The sequence below is a fragment of the Macrobrachium nipponense genome, chromosome 12 (assembly GCF_015104395.2).
Source record: "Macrobrachium nipponense isolate FS-2020 chromosome 12, ASM1510439v2, whole genome shotgun sequence".
NCBI classification, from domain to species: domain Eukaryota; kingdom Metazoa; phylum Arthropoda; class Malacostraca; order Decapoda; family Palaemonidae; genus Macrobrachium; species Macrobrachium nipponense.
The window spans coordinates 86,024,767-86,045,330 of NC_087205.1; the positions used below are offsets into that span (position 1 = coordinate 86,024,767).

The window sequence follows — 20,564 nt, forward strand, 5'->3', positions numbered from 1 at the left end:
GCTAGCGTCCGCGCCATTTTTTCTCAACTTTGAATTTTTTATGAATATTTTTGAAAAATCCGCGATGCACTGAGGGCGCGAAACTTGAGGCGCGAAGTAGCGAGGGATTACTGTATTCATTGATTGGTTTGTTACAATTCCATATAGTTTGAGAACTTCCCAAGTGGTTGGCTATTTGGCTTCCCAGGGCTAGAAAAAACTTAGACATAAGTCCTTATGCTTAATGGATTGAGAAGTGAAGGTCTTAGTTGGGTTATGCTTTAATTTTTTTGTTTTTTTAAAGAATCAGTAGGCTGTTTATAGGCTAAATTGAAATGGTTTACATATGAAAGTCTTCCAAGGTTAATTACAATAGTTGCTTTGTTAAGTTAAAAATTTGAATGTTGCATCATTAGACAGGTGAATGAACAAGTATGAGATCCTTAACCTCATCTAGTCAAATATATTATAGCTCTGTGACATAAATTTTTTTCCTCAAACCTCCCACATGTCCTATATTATACCTACATAATTTGGGCATTAGAGGCACTGAGCTGTCTTGGAACTAAAATTTTATGTATAATGTCACAAGAATAATGTTTATTGTTCATATGCCTTATTCTGAAGTAAATAAAAAAAAAAAAAAAAAAAAAAAAAACTTGTATGCTGATGGTCCTGTGTTAATTGGGGATATTTTCAAGTTTCTTTTGACTGAGGTGAGATAAGTGATGGTAAATGAGGTAAGTAATCTAGTTATTTGTATTTAGATATTGCTGGTTTCTTCTATCATTATTCTTTTTTAATTATGTAATATTATCTCAGCATTGTATCATGGAGATGCAAAAAACAAAGTAGATTAATCAAGTTTCACCAATGATGGAAAAAGAAGTAAAGAAGTAAGGAAATTGGTTCGAAAGTAGTGTTAATAGACTTTTCCCATATGGAATAAAACTTACGTCTTAAGCAGGAGGAGGTCAATTGATTTAAGAAATACCAAGCTAGGGCAATATTCTAGAAGTAAATAGTTTTGACTTACTAGATCTTACAGTTTGTGTACTATTAGTGGTTTCGGCATACATAACATGTTTAACCATTAACCTGAAATGTACAGTGTATCGTAATGGCTGTATACAGTAAAGCAGCTGAATAGACCTGTGCCTCAAGTATGGAGTAGTTAATTGTTAATTGGATAACATTAGGACCTGTAGGGTGAAAGATTATTGATTTCACTGGATCGAGGGGTGGTTAGGTTAGAATAAAATTAATTGCCACTTAAGTGGCAATGAAGTGGATGAAATAAAGTTTTTGTATCCAGCATATTTCGCGAGATCCATTTTTTCTAGTAATGCTGCACTTTTGAACAGCCATTCGTTTTTTTTTTTTTTTTTTTTTTTTTTTTTTTATCTGCTGATACCCTTTTCCTTGAATGCCTCATCAGTTAGAAATAATACATGTGTACAGCTGGTTTTACAGAAGAATTTTTCTTTCTATTTGGAAAAAATTTATTGTAAATTTGTTACTGATGTGACTGCATTTTAACAACCAACAACTAAGAGGTATCCCATTTTTCATGTTTAAGATTCAGTAGTATTTTGTAATTCACTTATTGCTTCTCACAGAAACACCACTGATGAGTTATATCAGAATTTCAACTTTATCTTTAATAGACAGTGTAAATGTTTGTGCCATTCATGAGAAGCATTTCCTTTATTAGAGCAATGATAATGAATGAATTCAAACATGTTGTGTTTACAATGATGCCAAGTGTTTTTTGAAACAATGACAACAACAGTGTTTGTGCAGCAAGTAGTGATGACCTTGGAAATGTAAAATTATGCTAGCTAAAAATGTGTGATAAAGTAGTTGGTTAATTATTACAAGTTTTTAATTCAGAGTAGCCATTAAATTATTAAATTTATTTATTTCAGGAGACCACACTACCTGATGTCCCAGAGCAGACTCAAACAATGCCATTAACAGATGTGACGAGCTCTTTGTCATCTGTTCCCATTTTTTATCCAAGTAGCCCAATGTTGTCTGATTGGCCTGAGCAATATATGAAGGTGCGATACAGGTAAGTTTGAAGTATTTTCTAGACTCCAAGGAAATTATGTTTTGCAAAGATTTAGTGAAAAGAAATTTAATAGAAACCTGTATAATTAAACAAGACTGATAATTTATTAAATATCAGCCTAGGTTTATACAAAGTTGATGAAATTTTAATGAAGGGTATTTTAAAACAAGTAGGCTATGAAGCATTAGGACTGTTCGGTAGTTGTTAGCGTTGTTTGTCTTTTTAACATCATCTGTCTTGCCACGAAATCTTCTTGTGACTGTATTTGTTTTCTTGGCACTTGTACCTGAACCCTGATGTGGTGTAGAAATACATGAAAGCGCTCGGTTCAAGTAATTTCTTTTCACCCTTCTCCTGGCTGTATGCATATATGGACAAATATTTACAAGATGATGTTCCCTTTATTAAGTTATTCATGTTCGTTCTAATATTAATTACAATTAAAGCTGACATACTATCATAAAACATAAGAACTAAAACCAGCCAAAATCCCTGAGTATACTTTAGAGCAAATATATTCAAGATGTACTGTGATGGCGAGGTGTAATACTTTCCCATGTGAAATCTCATAGGAGACTGTTCTTCCTGAGACTGTACTTCCTCATAGCACGAGCTGTGGTGTGATAATTGCCATGAGTCATTTGTAGCATTCAAGTGATTTGAAAATTTTCCTGGAAAATTTTATCAAATAGCATGGCCAAAATAATTATTCTCACATGAGCATGTCTGGATTGAACCCTAATTTCTATTGTTATGCCTCATAGGCTCATATCTGGATGCAAGGGGTTAAGGATTGCACCAGAATGTTCTGCCTGGCATTGTCTTTCATCTTATCTAAATGTTATTATTGACCCATCCCTCTTTTGACATGTATTTTCCTCTCTCTAATTTCACCCATAGATAATGATTTTGTTGGAAACCATAATAAAATTGCCACTGTGAATACTTGTATCATCAATTTGTTTGCCCAGTTATTTTCTCTTATATCATCTATATCTTTTTAACTGTACTATCTCAGCTTAAGTACTTAGCATATTATATTTCATGTTCTTCATATTCTCCATGAAAAATGTCTGCCTATATCTTTTACCCTACGTCTTAGTACTTCTTTTCCCTCAGACTGATATACATTCTTGAAGTTAGACCAGTCCACTATCATTGTCTATTGCTGGTCAGATATGGTTTCTAGAACTTGTAGTATAACATGACATTTAATTACCAAAGCCTCTTGATATTCATATTCAAGAAGAGAAGGCTTACTATCAAATGTGAATAGACTGTCAACTTTTAAACTGGGTGCTCGCTGAGTGATCATTGCCAGCATCTTTTCAGCACTTAACATTCTTTTGAGTTCTTTTTTACTCTATAGGTATGTGATATGTTTGATTTTTGTGACTGTCATTTAGAGATATCCATGGTTTTATGGATGACCTTTTCTTGAAGGGTATCTCTAATTGTCTTAATTATGTTCAGAACAATAAATTATGAATTTCTCCATTTTAATTTGTTTCCCCCTCTCTGGGAACTTCAAGATGGCACCTTGGACTTTGTTTTTATTGGATCAGATGGGTACTTGAACTTGTGGATGCTTGCAGATTTTTCCTCAGCTCAGGAGAAACCATTATCCTACTACACATGACTCAACTGGTCCCTTTCTCATTCTTTCTTCCATTCCTTAAATTTTCAGTTTAAAACCCATATGGACAGAGTCAACAGACTATGAACTCAAGAAGGTTCTAAAATTAAATCAGCTTGCAGAGAGAGACACAAGTATGTAAAATGAAAAGGTTATAAATTAATAAATATGAAGGAATTGAAAAGTAAACCAATACACCTGAAGTTCAGATGTCAGCACAGAGCAGGAATGAATTTTCTCCTTGCTTAATTATCTGGAGGTCAAAGGATTCCACAACTATGCTAGGTGAACTCTTCCACATTTTAGTTGTAGCCAAGATAGAACTAGCAAAATTATTATTAAACCTAATGCTAGGAAACATCGCATTGTTTGCTGTGACAGCCTGTCTAATGTTATGAGCAAAAACAACTAGACCAGGTAAAGAAGAGTGCAGGGGATGTTTGTCATTGTAGCTCATTCTGGAACATTTCTGCAAGATACCATCTTTTTAAGAAAGAGCAAGCAAGCACACCTTTTCACTGAAGGACCTGCTGACTCTTCTGTGTCCATTCTCCTAAATTGCTATTTCAGCATCTCATGATTGAATAAGCTGTGTTTTTACAAAAACAAATTTTTCTTAAAAACCCATGAATCATCAGGAGTTTTACTGCTCTTCTGTACCTGTACTCCATTTTTGTTCAAACCTTGCAAGCATAATGAAATGTAGGTAGATGTGGAACACTGGGATTTAGGTACCACTGTAAGTATTTGGATATTTGATTTAGCGAAAGTGGGTTGGTGTGACTTGGATAATTATGTGTAGTAAAGCAACTTACAATTAATGGGTTTGTAAGAAAACTTCATTTGTTCTGATGGGAATTCAAAGCTAAGTTTTCATAGATGGAGCACTATACTCAGTGAAGTGTGTGCTGCGACTGTCTGCTTATTTAAAAAGCAAATTCTTAATGGGTGGGGCTATGAGACACTGTGACCTGACCTAGGTTAGCTTGTCCATTTTGTTCTCAGCTGTCTCGGTGTGCAGTTGTCTCTGACCTTTGTCCTGTGAGTTGAGATTTTCTTTTGTATCCGTCTCATGTTTGTGCCCTTTCTTCACTTTTTCTGCGGCACCTTGCTTGCATTTCCCCCTCAGGTAGCCCTGTGCTTTTGTGCTTGCAATGTAGGATTGTTTTTTTTATTTTAAAAGGGAAGCATTTCTATGCTTTTTCTTTGTGTGACCCAGCCACGTGGGTGACCAAGAGGACATTTTATTTTATGGAAGCTTGCAGGGCAAATGCATGGTCATGCAGCTTGTGCCACAAGAATGCATGCTTATTGTAATAATAATGATTACAGTAAATACAAACTGTACTGTAATAATAATAGTTATTAACTTAAGTTGTTACATACTCCTATTGATATTAGTAGGAAGAAAACTAACAAGAATATTATTTCTGAGGAAGCTTACGTATATCACCAGAAATGTACTTCTAGTTTTTTTTCATACAGGTCAACACCCCCCGTGGATGCTGAAGTCCTTCAAACTATGAAACTTGTTGGACCAATTGGTTATGCACCTAATTTACATAATAAGAAGAGGAATCAAGTAAGGATTATTGGCTTTGGCAATCTGCTATAGTTTCATTTGACTCGGTCTGTAAACAGAAAGCAGCTTAACCAGTTCTCAGTTTTATTTGATTATCATACACAATCATTACTGTTTTTACATCAGATTCTTCTTTAATGGTCTATGACTCTATGTCCTCTCCCATTATTTTCTGGTTCTTCAAACTAGCTATTCTATATTTACTACTGTACTGTTCTTTCTCCCTCATAACAATCTGACTCAGTGGTCTCATTAATTGTTTAAAATATTTATAATGATAATCATTTCAATCTTTTACATTCCCTGGAAACCACATCTCTGCAGCTTAATTTATACAATATAATGATCATTTCACTACACTCTGGCCATGGGTCTTAACCTCTGTAGTCACTTGTTGACTGTCTCCTGTATTTTCTTTAAAAATTTGAAGAGGCCTTATTACCCAGTTAAGGCCAATCCAAGAAAGACAACTTTTACCTGCCTTAGCATAATTTGCCTCTGGTTTTCAAGGAATTAATATTCCTGCTGTCTTTTATACGGTGCTTGGAAATGTTATACATATATTTAAGTGCTGTTTATGGATGTCTCATCATTTTGTCTAAATTCAACTTTTTTTACTAAATTTTCATCTTTATGAATGTATGTTTTCATTTTTATTATGTCTTCTTTGTTTGAGAGGTTGTAGATATCCTTCATGTTATGTGTTTGTTGTGCAAGTATTACCAGTAATCCAAGTTCTGTTTTATGATTGTGTTTTGCAGAAAATGTATATTGTTTGTATTATGGACATAATGAAATGTTCATTACCTATGCCGTGTGTATTTACCATGCTTTTTTCAAGTCTAGAAAAAGTTTTATAGAGAATTTCTGCCTGTCATTCATTGCGTAAATCTTTATGGTCATATTTGCATTAAGCATAAACCATAGAAATGGAGGAACTACACAAGTTTTCCTCTAGACTATTGTTTCTCAGCATATGAATACAAGTATTAGGATTTATATATGAAGGATGAATGGTTTATTATTTTATTCCTATCATGTTGAGGCAATAATGAAATTATTATTATTGTTGGTATTTGGATAATAACTTTTAACAGTCATTGTAGCATAGCAACATTTATTTTTTTTAGGTGGAATATAAATTCAGTCGAAACAAGGGACCAAAGTCCAGTCAGAATGAAAATGTGATTGTTAAAACAGAAGATGGAATTACAGTGCATGTTCCTTGGCGATATCGTAAAATGGAGATAAAATACAGCAAGCTTGGCATAGATGATTTTGACTACGACCAGTATAACAGAACTTGTTTCTCAGGGTTGGATAATTCACTGCCAAATTCTTACTGCAACCCAATGATACAGGTAAGTTCAGGTATTCATATACGTCTTGTACCATCTCTGTTTATACTGTAACAGTGAATATTAAAAATCTTGTGCATGGAACAAGGTTCGGACAGTTATTGAAACTTTTTAAATCATGAATAGACTAAAATTGGTTTGATGTTTCCATCTTGACTATCCTTTTTAACTATTAATGCACAGCCCAATATGCAATCTGTATTTTTCTTTTTACATTTTTGTATGACACAATTTATATCTTAATTTTCCAGATGTTTTACTACATTTCACCTTTGCGAGCTCTTGTGATGTCACACTTGTGTGAACGAGAGTTTTGTCTAGTTTGTGAATTGGGTTTCCTATTTCACATGCTGGATGTTAGTATGGGGCAAGGCACACCTTGCCATGCCTCAAACTTCCTCAGAGCATTTAGAACCATTCCTGAAGCATCTGCAATGAGCCTGACGTTGTCAGATCAAGATAGTCGAGCAAAAATTAATTTTGCAACAAAAATTCAGGTAGTATTAAGCTTTGATGTTTGTATAATTTGATAGCATTTTAACTTTGTCAATAAGGAATTGGATAAAACCATTTCTTTCTCTCAGCAGTTTGATAAGTATGTCAAAACATTTGGGGTACTGTTTTGTAGGTGATAGTAGTGATTAACCTTAGACTAGTTAAAATTTAATTTTGTAAATATTAAATGTTTACAGAGCTGGAATAGATTCGTGTTGCAGCAGCTTCATACTGAGACTTTAGTGGAAAAAATGACAGATGATAGTCATTTGTATTCCTTGGCTGATGGGCAAAGCATTCAGCATCAAGCACAAGTGGCTACTGTTGATGAAAATCAAGTGGAAGGAGAAAAAACAGGTTGGTACAGCCACTTGTAAAACAGTTTAGAAACCAGTTTTTGTTTTGTACATGCCAAAGTTGAAATAGGCCATATAAAGTTTGAGAATGCTTGTGTTGTGTGAAGACTAGCATGCACTTCTAGTAAGACTAGTTTCTTAGTTGATAGAAATAGCTTTTCTGTTTATTCTGGACTCTCACATTTATTAATTGTTGAAATTTCCATCACTGATTGGTCTGATGTTTTCAGTTTCATTTTATTTTCTGTATTAATTTTAGGAAAATGGATGAAATTTTGCAGCACAGACTGAGAACCGATATTAAAACCAGTCTGGATATAAGGAGTATGAAGTCTTGTTTCTCTTTTATGTTGATATGGTCATATGTGAAGATAGATGTATAAAGATAATCAAATTTGAGCTTGTAATAATTGGAGTACATATATGTAGTTGTGTGGGAATAGGTCTTGACATTCATATCTTTGAAAGGTACAGGAACATAGTGACAGTTAGTCTTGTTTAAAGGAAGATGGTATTTAAAAGATGGAAGAGTGGAATGGAGAGGAGAGGATTGAAAACCAGTTTATGCAAACAAAGTCTTACAGTGATTAGAAAGGAAATAAAGGTAGAAATAGTTACAAAAAAATTGGTCATGCAAATGTTGTGGCAAAAATGGGGTGAACTCAACAACTGTCACTGAAGGATCCCAAATATTCTTATAAAGAAAATATAAGGCTTGAGACTTTCAGTGCCCAAAATATTTTAAAATCAATGGGGAAAAAGGGGAGATGGAGCATCCCTTAGTAGAAGGGCAGACATTATAAGTAGAACATGTCTATTACCTTGATGATATGCTGGACTAAGAAGTGAAATCAGAAGGTACTAAGAAACAATTGCAAAAGTTTGGGGTAAGTGAAATGCGGTCGCTAGACTACTGGTAAATAAAGTACTACGTATAGTGAAACAAAGCATAAGTTATGATACATGCTTAAGTCTTGTGCTATAGACTTGTTGATGACAAGGAAAATGTAAGATATTATGAAGAGACATGATTGTAGAGTGCTGAGATTGAAGGCAAGGGAAGGTTTCAAAGTATTGCATGATAATAAATTGTTCCTTTGTATTAAGGAAAAGATACTGGAGCTCATGATAGATAACTAAACCTAGCATCTTCCAGATATCATCAGTCATAAATAGCAGTGGTGGAGAAAGAAAGACAACACTTACAAAGGAGGCTACTGAATTTTTGAAAAATTTATTGTGATTCTAATAAACTGAACAAAGCAGGAGTGTGAAGGGAAGATCATAATATAGATGAGGCAGTGGTGGAGAGATGTGTTAGTCTAATGGATGAAAATGGATTGATATCTCAGAGATCGACATGTTTAACATGGAAAATGAGCAAATAAGGGTCTAGACTTGGTGGGAATTCAGGTAGAAAGTACATGAGGGAGGAGTAAGTAGAGAGAACTCATTTTACATTTTACACTGTAAAGGGAAAATCTTTATGTAAAATGTTATTGCCTTATTTGAAACAATTGGTTTAAGGAGTTAAAATTTTCGGTATTAACTTCACCTTTAATAGTGGGGCTATAATTGGGTGTTATGAAACCCAATGGAACTAAACTCTTTTGTTTAATACTGTTTAGTAAAACCGAATTTTAACAAAGCTCTTGTTTGATTCTGTTTTGGAAAAGGAATTTAACAAGCCCTTATGTTTGATTCTGTTTAGAAAAAATAGAAGAATGGAGTTTCACAAGAGTTCAGTCAAGACATATGCTCATAATTTTTCAGTAGGAATAATTTTTTTTAACCGAGTCGCAACTAAGAATAAACTTAAAGGCGATTAGTCCATATTTGGTAATTAGTACGTACTAACTTTAGATCTTGGCATTTTGAGAATGAATCCTTATAAATTTGTAAAAATGTTTAGAAATTAAATTTTTTTATTGGAACTGCTTATATGTTAGTTTTGGGTTACACTCAACATTACTGTGAACTTGTAAAATTCATTGTTTAGGTAATTATTACCTTAATGTATTGTTTGAACCCTTTTTGATAATGGAAGCATCAAGTATGAAGTACAGTAACTATTAGCAGTTTTTAATCAAATTTGAATCACAAAAAGTTATGCTACAAAGTTAACTTTAATATTTAAAACTAAATGGAAGAGGCAGTGAATTTCCTCTAATACTCTTACAACTTTCATTAATTGAAATTAACACAACTTTCATTACTTGGAATTAACATAAGACTCATAGAATCTTTTCTCTCCACATTTTGGGGTTTCTGTTGCTTTGTAATTAATTTCACTTATTGCTACACTGTCATATTTAAGAATTAAAAATGACAAAATGTGACATTTACAGATGAAGAGAAAAAAATTGAACATCAAGACAAGCAAGAGTTTTCTCCAGTTGCAGACATTTTTGGGTCACATGCAATAAGCATAAATCGTTGCACACGTTGTTGTCATGAAATTCATAAAGATACTACATCTCTTCTTGTTAACCTCTCATATCCAGAAGTAAATGGAGGTGAGTATACTGTATTTTTACTTTATATAAATTATTTAATGACAGTTTGAGTTGATTATGTAAATACATAAATTAATGAATCTTAAACACTTCAAAAGGTGGAAAGCCTATCCTTAAGTAGAAGGTTTTTTATACTAAAGAAACTGAAATAGAAGATTTAAATGTGTTGCTAGAATAAACATGAACTTCTCCTTTGTAGATTCCCCACCTGGCTTCATTCCGTTTTCAAGCATAGTAGAAAGAAGCATGGGCTTGGAACAAACTAGGCAAGCATGGTGTGATTCATGCACAAGATACCAACCCATTGAGCAGTGGAGACGTTACAGGACTTTACCAAATATTCTGGCTACGAATTGTGGCCTAGATAGTGCCCAGGTTTGTTGATTTTTGTCAAGTATTACAGGTAATTAAAATATTTGATCCACTGGTTCCATTCTTCACTCAATTTATAAAAGTATAAAACTTTCACAGTTGAATGTTGATCTAATTTTGGTGATATATTAAGGACATAGTATGAGACGTGACAAAGGCTCTTCACATTATGGTATGTAAATATTCATAGTTCAGCAATATTTATTTATATCATATAAGAGGCTTTTCTGATCCATTGTATATTACTCACAGGATATTAAATTTTGGCGGAATCAGTTTGAAATATTGTTGACTGAGGTGAAAGAGAAGCAGAAAGAGGAGAAAAAGAATGCTGAAGTTAAAAAAGATAGTGAAGACAAAGAAAATAAAAATGACCGTTCAGCAGCTGTTACAGGTGAGTGTTTTATATAATATCAAAACTTTTGTGGTTTTTCGTCTGTGCAGAGTATTTAGTCACATTATTTGATTCAGCTGTCATTTTGATCTTGTGAGGTAAAAAGAGTTGTTTTTTATTTTGAAACCAGCCTGCATTTTTTCCTGCCATCAAGCCAGATTCACTCTTTGGTATAGAATGGAATGATTCCTTAAACAATTTATTATTCATGTTTTGCATATGCATACAAGACTACAACTTATTTTCTTACGAGTATGTTTGCAGGCCTTGTTCCTCATGCTCTTGTTAATCATCTTTAATGTAAATTTTATCTTGCAGTAGAACAGTTATCACTGTTTATATTATATTTATTAGTATTCTTTTTATAATTATTATTATATAGATTAATAACACCTGTCTCAATTCTAGCCTCCTAGGCCTCTCATGTGTGCTGTTGTTTTATGTTAGAAAGTGAAAATTGGAGCAAGTTAAAGTTAACTTAGGTAAAATGCCAGATAGGAAGAGACTGTTGGGAATAGATGGAAACTAATGCAGATACGTAGACTGTTGGGAATAGATGGAAACTAATGCAGATACGTACTATTGCTGCAAAGTATCATCTGCAGCATACTAACAAGGTCTAATGTAAGCCTTAGGCCCAAGCAAGGATTCTTGTATATACTCTTAAATGGTTGATATACAAGAATGTTTTCTTGTGACAGGAAAAACTTGTCTAGTTTACCGCTATTCCAGGTCATAAATGCTACCGAGAGAAGAGAAAAAAAAGTTTAGTATTTTAATCCAAAGATTTAATGGCATATTGAACAATGGTTTCCAACTTTTATTTGGACAAGCATCCTGTAGGAGTGTCTTGGTACTACAGTAGCTATTTGTACAGTATATAATTATCTTCTGATTTCCCCTTAAGCATATTCATAAAGGCAGCATAGTAGATGATCTGTTCATATGCATGAAGGCAGCATAATAAATTGACGGTTCTTTACTTTGGCTATCATTATTTGTCAGATCAGTGGCAAAGGGATCATGGAGGGAGTGATGCATTACTGGAACATTGGTATTAGATGTTATGTTGAAACTAAATGTTTCAGTTACTTGGAAAGTGAAGGATTTTAATGCAGGATTTTTGTGAAGATTCTGGTAGTGTAGTGCAGGATTTTTGTTTAGGTTATGGTAGTGTAGTGAAGTCTATATTAATTATGTATTATTTTAGGAAGTCCATCAACACCTTCAAAAAGAAATGCATATCCTGAGAGTCCTGCGCAGCACACACCTAATGCACGCCCTTGTAGATATGGTACTTCATGCACTCGTTCTGATTGCCGTTTTGGACATCCAGGACGGGATACTGCAGATGGTAAATTTGATCTAATTTTCCTTTTTTTATCTTTGAGTGGAATTATGCTGCATTTGTTTTGAAAATTTTCGAGTGATTGAAAAATTTGCTGTTAATACTTACATCAGTTAACTTTTTACTTTAGTTTCAAGGGATTTGCATTGTATGCAAATTACAAAATCACAATGTGTTTGTGTGGTGTGGGGACTGGTGTTAGTGATGAAATCTAGGCTGTTTCAAAACAGGGTACATTCCACAAATCAAAGTAGTTACAGTATTAATATGGTTTTTATTTTGCATACAATGTTCTGTGATAGGTTTTAACATTCTGTCTACCATTATCCTAAAAAGAATGCACCTCTCCATCTGGCCTGGCTTGTTTCATCACTCTGCTTATACATGTATGCCAGTGTCCTACTGGGGATCAAATGAGTGCGAGGATTAATGATTATTGGGTTTGTATGAGTATGTTTTTGTATTGTGAAAAATTTTTTTTCTTCAGAACTCAATAATTATAAGTTGCTTGAATCACCATTTAGGATGTGGGACAAAATTCTGCATAGTACTCACTCAAATGTATTATTTTTGTGATCTTAGTGGTATTCTCATTCCAAGAGTTTTCTTGAAGGAAGTTCTGCTTGAATTGGGGTGTTCCCAGTATTGGCCTCTAAAGGGCTGGGAGGTAAAACAATGGTTGGTACTTGACAGAAAAACAGGAATGTTGACAATGTTCCCGGGCCCTTGAAGGTGTGTATGCAGTACTGTACTAAGTTAAAAATTTGTGTTCATCAAATTGTCTTTGATGTATTAGTATTTATATTAATGTATTTTTCAGGTCAGCAGCCTGCTCACATATTAAGCTTACTGGATCAAACAATGGAGCATTCTTGGGTTCCATTTGGCATGAGGGCAAAGCTTAATGAAAATGGAACAGTAAATCTTAAAGATATACCAAAAGCTAAGGTAATATAGGCTATGAAGGTAGACAGGTTTTTCCCTAAATTTGTAAACTATAAGACTTGAGACTGGGGTTAATGTTATTGTGCAAATGTATGAATAATGTTAAGGAAATTAATCTATCAGTAACATGTAATATGCATTGCTTGGGAAGCGTGTTTAAATTAGTTTGTTTGATGAAAATTAATATATATTTATGTATGGTCACCATTATTTTTCTAGCTTGAAGAATTGGTTGATAATGAAGATGGAGTTGTCTATGAACTTGTAGGGGTAGTTTCTCACATTGGAGATCCTCGCTTTCCAGACAAAAATAACTTGGTGGCATGTATCAAAGTGGGCCCTACATATCATGTACGAGCCAAAGTGTCATCTGTGTCACATTGGTATTTATTTAATGACGTCAGGTAAGAATGGTTTTCAAAGCTTTTCATTATTCATATTTTGCCTAGTACTTGAAAAATAATGATGCAGCTATAAGTTACTGATGTCTGTTCAGATGGATTTTATTATAAGATTTAGGTTTAAAAGTCAAGAAAACCTATTATTTAAGTAGGTGCATTAACTTTTGGCTGGGCTCTATTCTTACTAACAATTCACTCGCATGCCTTTGAGTGGATTTGGTTTCAGGCTTAAACATCGTACATTTTGCGTTAATGTACTATACTCGAATATTTCTCTGGTAGATACTACAATACAGTACCTACTCCCCCAACAATCAGTAATAAGAACTTAAGTGAATGAATGGAGGAATTAGCTTGAAGCTAATTTGCTAATCCATTACTTGAATAAGGTTTATTAAATACTTGAACAAAAGGTGATGGTAGCATTTTGAGTAGGAGGTGTAAGGTATTTTTGTGATACTGTTTACAAAGTACAAGCATTAATGAATAACCTTAAGATCTAAAGGTTTACCATTTACTATTTGGCCAATGTTATGATAGTGGTTTGTCTGTGGGGTCAGAATATCTCTAATTCAATTCTAGGTAAGATTAATTCAATTCTAGGTACATATTTATCTTATCTATTACTTCATTCTGAAGTAGATTAGGGAGATTTTTGTTTGATAATGGATCTCTATTTGCATGTGAATTAACATTTGTACATCACTTATGCCATGGAAATTATAAATATTAGCAGATCACTTTTAATAGCATAGATAATGTTTACTAGTCAGTAACCCCTAGTAGATGTGTATGTTAGACATGACTCATTGGTATATTTAGTGTCTACTTGGATAGTACCAAATATTGCCAGTCATTATGTATTTGATATGAATCCATATACTCTCCAACCCACCAGCTCATAGCTTAAAAGAAAAAAAAAATTTTATTTTGCAGTTGCACTTAACCCTTTACTGCCGACTGAACGTATTTTACGTCGACATTTTTTGTCTCGTGTGCCGACTGGACGTATTTTACGTCGACTTACAAAAGTTTTTTTTTAAATTTGCGGAAAAATACTTATAGGCCTACCAGCCTAAAACTTTTGAATCACGCGCCTTGGGGGATGCTGGGAGTTCACGGATCAAGGTGTTGTTTTGTTTACAATCGTTACGCAGGCGCGCAAGCGCGAATTTCTTTCTTGCCGCACTAAAAAGTATCTGTGACACATCTCGGAAATTATTTCGTCACTTTGACATAATTTTTGTACCATTGTAAATTAGCCATTACATGAAGTATTATATATGAAAATGTGCGCATTTTTATGTAGAATACAACAATAAAATACTCATGATTGTAGCTTTTATCAGTTTTGAAATATTTTCATATAAATAACGATAAGTGCCAAAATTTCAACCTTCGGTCAACTTTGACTCTACTGAAATGGTCGAAAAACACAATTGTAAGCTAAAACTCTTATATTTTAGTAATATTCAATCATTTCCCTTAATTTTACAACTAATTGGAAGTCTCTAGCACAATATTTCGATTTATGGTGAATTTATGAAAAAACATTTTCCTTACGTCCGCGCGGTAACTCTTCCGAAAAAAATCATACATGCGATTGTGGTAATATTTGCACCATTTTAAAATTAGCCGTTACATAAAGTTTTATATATGGAAATGTGCGCAATTTCATGCACAATACAACTAAAAACAACCCATGGTTGTAGCTTTTATCAATTTTGAAATATTTTCATATAAAAAATTATAAGTGACAAATTTTCAACCTTGGTCAACTTTGACTCTACCGAAATGGTCGAAAAACGCAATTGTAACCTAAATCGCTTATATTCTAGTAATATTCAAGCATTTACCTACATTTTGTAACAAATCGGAATTCTCTAGCACAATATTTCGATTTATGGTGAATTTATGAAAAAAATAACATTTTCTTTACATCCGCGCGGTAACTCTTCCGAAAAAATCATACGTGTGATTGTGGTAATGTTTGCACCATTTTAAATTAGCCGTTACATAAAGTTTTATATATGAAAATGAGCGCAATTTCATGTAGAATACAACAAAAAATAATTGAAGGTTGTAGCTTTTCTCATTTTTGAAATATTTGCATATAAATCACGATAAATAGAAAAAAACCACGTTCGGTCAACTTTGACTCTACCGAAATGGTCGAAAAACACAATTGTAAGCTAAAACTCTTACAGTCTAGTAATATTCAGTCATTTATCTTCATCTTGAAACAAATTCGAAGTCTCTAGCAAAATATTTAGATTTATGGTGAATTTAAAAAAAAATCTTTCCTTCCCTCCGCGCGCGGATTCTCCGCCACAAATCTCCGAAATGCGTACGTCCCATTCTCGGAATATTTGCTCCGTTTCATATTAGGCATTTCATAGAGTTTTATATATGAAAATGTGCGCAATTTCATGTAGAATAAAACGAAAAATATTTGAAGGTTGTAGCTTTTCTTATTTCCGAAATAATTGCATATAAAAAATATATATAAAAAAAAATTCGACATTCGGTCAACTTTAACTCGTCAGATATGGTCGAAAACTGCAATTGTAAGCTAATACTCTTACAGTATAGTAATATTCAATCATTTGTCTTCATTTTGAAAGAAATTGGAAGTCTCTAGGACAATATTTAGATTTATGGTGGATTTTTGAAAAAAATATTTGTTTACGTCCGCGCGTTACAAATTCATGCATTATTTTGTGATAATATTTTCTCTGTGTTGCTTTTATCGTTTTACAATGTGTTATATACCAAAATGATCGCAATTTAGTGTACATTACAACGAAAAAAAAGTAACTTGTTACCTTTAACCGTTTTGCGCACAGCGCGATTTGAATACAATTATATATGAAATTTTGTTTTTGCGCTATCATATATTGCATTATTTATATATGATAATGATAATTTTTTTCATTTCTGATGGTTGCATACTAAACTGCAGCCAATGACAAAAAAAGGAGCCAAAAATGAACTCTTAATCTTGAAAACTAAGCGCGCTGTGATTTTTTGAAAAAAATATTTTTTCCACTTCCGCGCTCACTCTGAAACACCTCCGGCACACGGGAGACAATTTTTTTTTTTACCGTTTCGGCGTTTAAGGGTAAGTACAACTTGGGAGGTTGTGGTTAGGGATATATTTTAAAGACACTTCTGATGATAGGACCGTGGTCACCTTTTAGTTTAGCCCTTCTGGTTCATCTAAGCCAGAGGTACTAGTGCGTCATGGCAACGTAGTGTTGTAGCTACAGGACATCAAGGGACAAGATCTTAACCATTACATGTCATAAGGTGGCACATCAGCTTCCTTTAGTTAAAGACCATCTTTTTGGTATCCAGAACAATATGTATTTAAACCAACAACTCGATAGCTGTGATACTCGTGCAGTCAGTAAAGTACCCAATCAGAAACAGTGTTGGTTGCCAGTTGAGATCTTCATGTGGGTAAATTCAAACAAGGTTTCTATAGTGCTAAGGTTTGTCCCTCATCATTACTGACAGTTTCAAAAGGGAAAATCAGTTATCAATGAAATTGTGGCCGGGGAACACGTCAATGGTGAACCTGTTAGTGTGACAAGCTTGAACCACAAACACTCTGTGTATCGTTTAAGTAATCAAGACCAAACAATCTATGTCTTTGGAACAGTTCCAGTCTTAGTGTTTATGCCTATTCCAACATTTGTCTGCATTTGGCAGGGAACTGGAGAAGTTCTGCACCTCTGACAACACAAAAGGCCACGATGGTTCTCCCATGGCTGCACCCCTTGAGGAGGGGTAGGGCTTGTCATGTGATGTACTGTAGGCATTACTAAGGTTGTTTGCATCCCTTGAGCCATAGCTGCATTCACCTTTTAGCCTTTTAACTTCACCCCACATGCTGCATCCTTTGGTATGTCTTGATGTCCAGTCATTACATCTTTTCACTGCCTCAAACACTGAAGAGCTAAAGTTGTTCCAGTGCTTGGTTTTATAGCTTTTATAGATATGCAGATCTACATTCCATGGTGGCTGACTATTCCAAGAGCCTTCCAGCTCAGAAGAAACTAATCAAGCAGCCATTCTTCCATGAATTCTGTGTTCATCTGGATATCCACAGTCAGTATGCTTGGGGGTTATCCAGCAAGGCCTCAGTGGAAGCAGACTATTTTTGAAGAAATAGTTGCAGCCTTTCCAAGTTCTTGTAGGACATTAGCTGGTAGCCTCTGTCCAGCAAGTGGAATTGCTTCTGTTGTGTATTGGAAAGGGTATGGATCCACCTTGTCAGTGCAGTTTATTGTTAATTGCCTACTTTTTTCTTTTTAAGGTAAAACAGACTTGTCTCCCCACCATCAAGGGATAAGAGACTCAAGTTTTGGACTATATGGGTAAACTTGTTCCTCAGTGGAATTGAATAGACTTATCCAGCATTTCAAGTAGGGAGTTAACTGTTAGTTGCCTATACCTATTAAATGGGATTGCTGCCTCTTTTTTGAAGTCTTAAGAAGTCTCATTATGAATCCCTTCCCAAACCTCCTTGTTAGAGCTCACATTTGAGAATGCCTTTTTACTTGCATTTGGATCTTTGAGATGGATCAGTGGGATTCATGTTTAGCTAGGTTACCCACAAACTGTAAGGAATGATTGTCAGTAAGTTTTTAATTTTCTTCCAACTTCAAAGAAAGACCCAAATGAAAAATATCCAGGACTCATACTAGAGCACCCTTTGAAATTCCTTCCCTTTCTTATGTTGCTAATGATGAAGATGGCTATGAGGATCAGGAAATTCAGGAGTCACTCATCCACTGTTCCTATCCATGGGCTGAAGAAGCAAGTCACAAAGAACACAGTTTCTTATTGTCCACAGCTAGCAATTGTGAGAAGCTTTGGTTATGTAATGGGTAGTGGGGAAGAACTGGTAATAATGTGAGCCCTTGAAGTTATAGCATGCTCTACTTCTGTCACCTTTAGACAGTCTTGATAAGTCTCTTATTTGTGGATGTACCTGTCGATGACATTACATATATTATTTCTGCGAGTCATATTTCATTTAACAGGTTAGATTTGTATTCACTGGGACTGGTAGCCTTATCAGAACTAGCTTTACTTGGAGATTTCTCATCTTCCACTTCATCTTAACTGACCCCTCACCTTTCATTCATGGTACTGTTACTAACTTAAACGTCCCTGTTTTTTACTTTTCCTTCCTGTTTTGAAAGGAATGTGCTTCCTTTCATATTATGAAGACTTATCAGATAAAAGCCTCTTGTTTTACACCCAGTAGTAATTGAGACTCAGAGGTCTGGAAAAACTAACCCCTATTAATAATAATAATACACCCAGTAGTATTTTTGAACAATACAGCTTGCCAACCTATGAGCTGTTAGTCTTGGTTCTTGACTCTTATTGTCCCAAGTTCTCTACTGGACCATACGTGCATAAGCAAACACTCATCATCTTGACCTTGATCATGAATGCTTTTATATGACTTATGAGGTTGTGATAAACTCGTCTTTTCATACAAATTCATTAATCCTACAATGAGCACGTTTTTCTAGTCCCATATATCGTTGCCCCACACAATGAAAAGTGCATATTAAATACAGGGTGCTCAAAAATGGTGTAGGGTGTTTCAGTGAATGTTCTGCTTCATGTGAAATTATCTTTATATTATCATGTTTAGTAGAGTGAAGAACTTTGTCTATGATGTTATTTGTAATGTGTTGCCTTCAAAGGTACTTTTACTAACAGAATTCTGGTATTATTTAGTATTCAGCCAATTGCTGCTGAGGAAGCAGTGTGGTTCCCATGTGGTTGGAAAGTACCTTGTGTCCTGTATTGGCAACGACGTCATATTCCTTCAGCGCTCGAAAAAATAGAACCAGGTAATCCAATAACTAGTGATGTTTTTGGAGAAGATAAGTCACTGGCGCAAAGAGGAAGAAAACGAATCACTTTTACACCTCTCACAGCAGATGAAATGCCAGGCGAAGGTAAGCCCATCATTTTTTCTTCAAGACCTTTTAAAAAATGCACGCAAGTAGAAGCTATTCTGTATTATTATAGTATGTTGGGACTGCAAATCATTTGCATTTTGTTGTGATATTTTGCCAAAATGTCATTTTAACACTTTACACAAATTGCTTTATTATACAATTTTTTTTCTATTAAGGCCTGAAGTCTTATTATTTTTCTCAGTCTTATCTGTAGTTTGTGTGTTGAAATTCTAATTCATTTTAACATTGCTATTCTGTTGGTATGGTTGAACTAAGAAGAGTTATCACATTTTTACCCTCATACGTTTGGTGAATGACATTCCATGAAAATATTAATCCATTTGAGATTTCAGTGCAATCCTGCTAATGTCCTCTCTTTAGATTCAGATGACATTATCTTCAAGAAATAAAAGAAAGATTTATATCATTGGGAAGGAGACATTGTATCTTATATATTTATAAAAGATAGCTGTTCTCAACCAACTTATGTTACATTAATCTTGAATTGCTTTACTTTGCATTTTTGCTTGTTTTCTTTGCAGATGTGTATTGAACTGTACATTCAATTGCTAAATAGAGGAAACAGATTTATTATAGATGGTTTAGAATCTTAATAAAACCATCTTTGTCATAATTCGGTTAATCTTCACAGGTGACTTGGTTGCAATGGATGCAGAGTTTGTTAATTTACATCAGGAAGAAGCAGAAATTCGTAGCGACGGCACAAGAACAACTATAAAGCCATCTCAGAAGTCTGTCGCCAGAATAACTTGCATTAGAGGGTAAGGATGAGGACTGTATGGCTGGATTTTTATTTCTCACTAGGCCCAAAAATTTGTTTACTCAAGATACACTTATTATGAAGTATTTGTGCTTGTGTTTGAAAGGTGTGCTTACATTTAAATAATCATTTAAAAGATTTTATAGGCAGTGTTACAAATTTCCATTAGATTTTGCAACATCATATGAAAAAAATTGCACAGGTGTAATAGTACTGTAATTTTAATTTGTTTTAATCGTATTGCTTTCAGTTTTTTTATAATTTCTTGTATTATGTTAATACTTAGCAAAATTATTTTAATGAAAAAATGGAGATATTCAGAGACATTTTTATAAAC

At 34.1% G+C, this 20,564-nt stretch overlaps 1 protein-coding gene across 1 annotated transcript in view; it reads left to right on the forward strand.

The window, feature by feature from the left end:
• The window catches only part of LOC135224637 (PAN2-PAN3 deadenylation complex catalytic subunit PAN2-like), a 93,190-nt gene that overhangs the window by 62,824 nt on the left and 9,802 nt on the right, over positions 1-20,564 (forward strand). Inside the window, exons 9-21 of the mRNA XM_064263846.1 lie at positions 1,908-2,053; positions 5,175-5,271; positions 6,402-6,632; positions 6,881-7,126; positions 7,322-7,481; positions 9,829-9,996; positions 10,196-10,371; positions 10,621-10,762; positions 11,973-12,116; positions 12,931-13,058; positions 13,275-13,459; positions 19,220-19,443; positions 20,099-20,228. Coding sequence (XP_064119916.1) covers positions 1,908-2,053; positions 5,175-5,271; positions 6,402-6,632; positions 6,881-7,126; positions 7,322-7,481; positions 9,829-9,996; positions 10,196-10,371; positions 10,621-10,762; positions 11,973-12,116; positions 12,931-13,058; positions 13,275-13,459; positions 19,220-19,443; positions 20,099-20,228 — 2,177 coding nt within the window. The remainder of the gene's footprint in view (positions 1-1,907; positions 2,054-5,174; positions 5,272-6,401; positions 6,633-6,880; positions 7,127-7,321; positions 7,482-9,828; positions 9,997-10,195; positions 10,372-10,620; positions 10,763-11,972; positions 12,117-12,930; positions 13,059-13,274; positions 13,460-19,219; positions 19,444-20,098; positions 20,229-20,564) is intronic.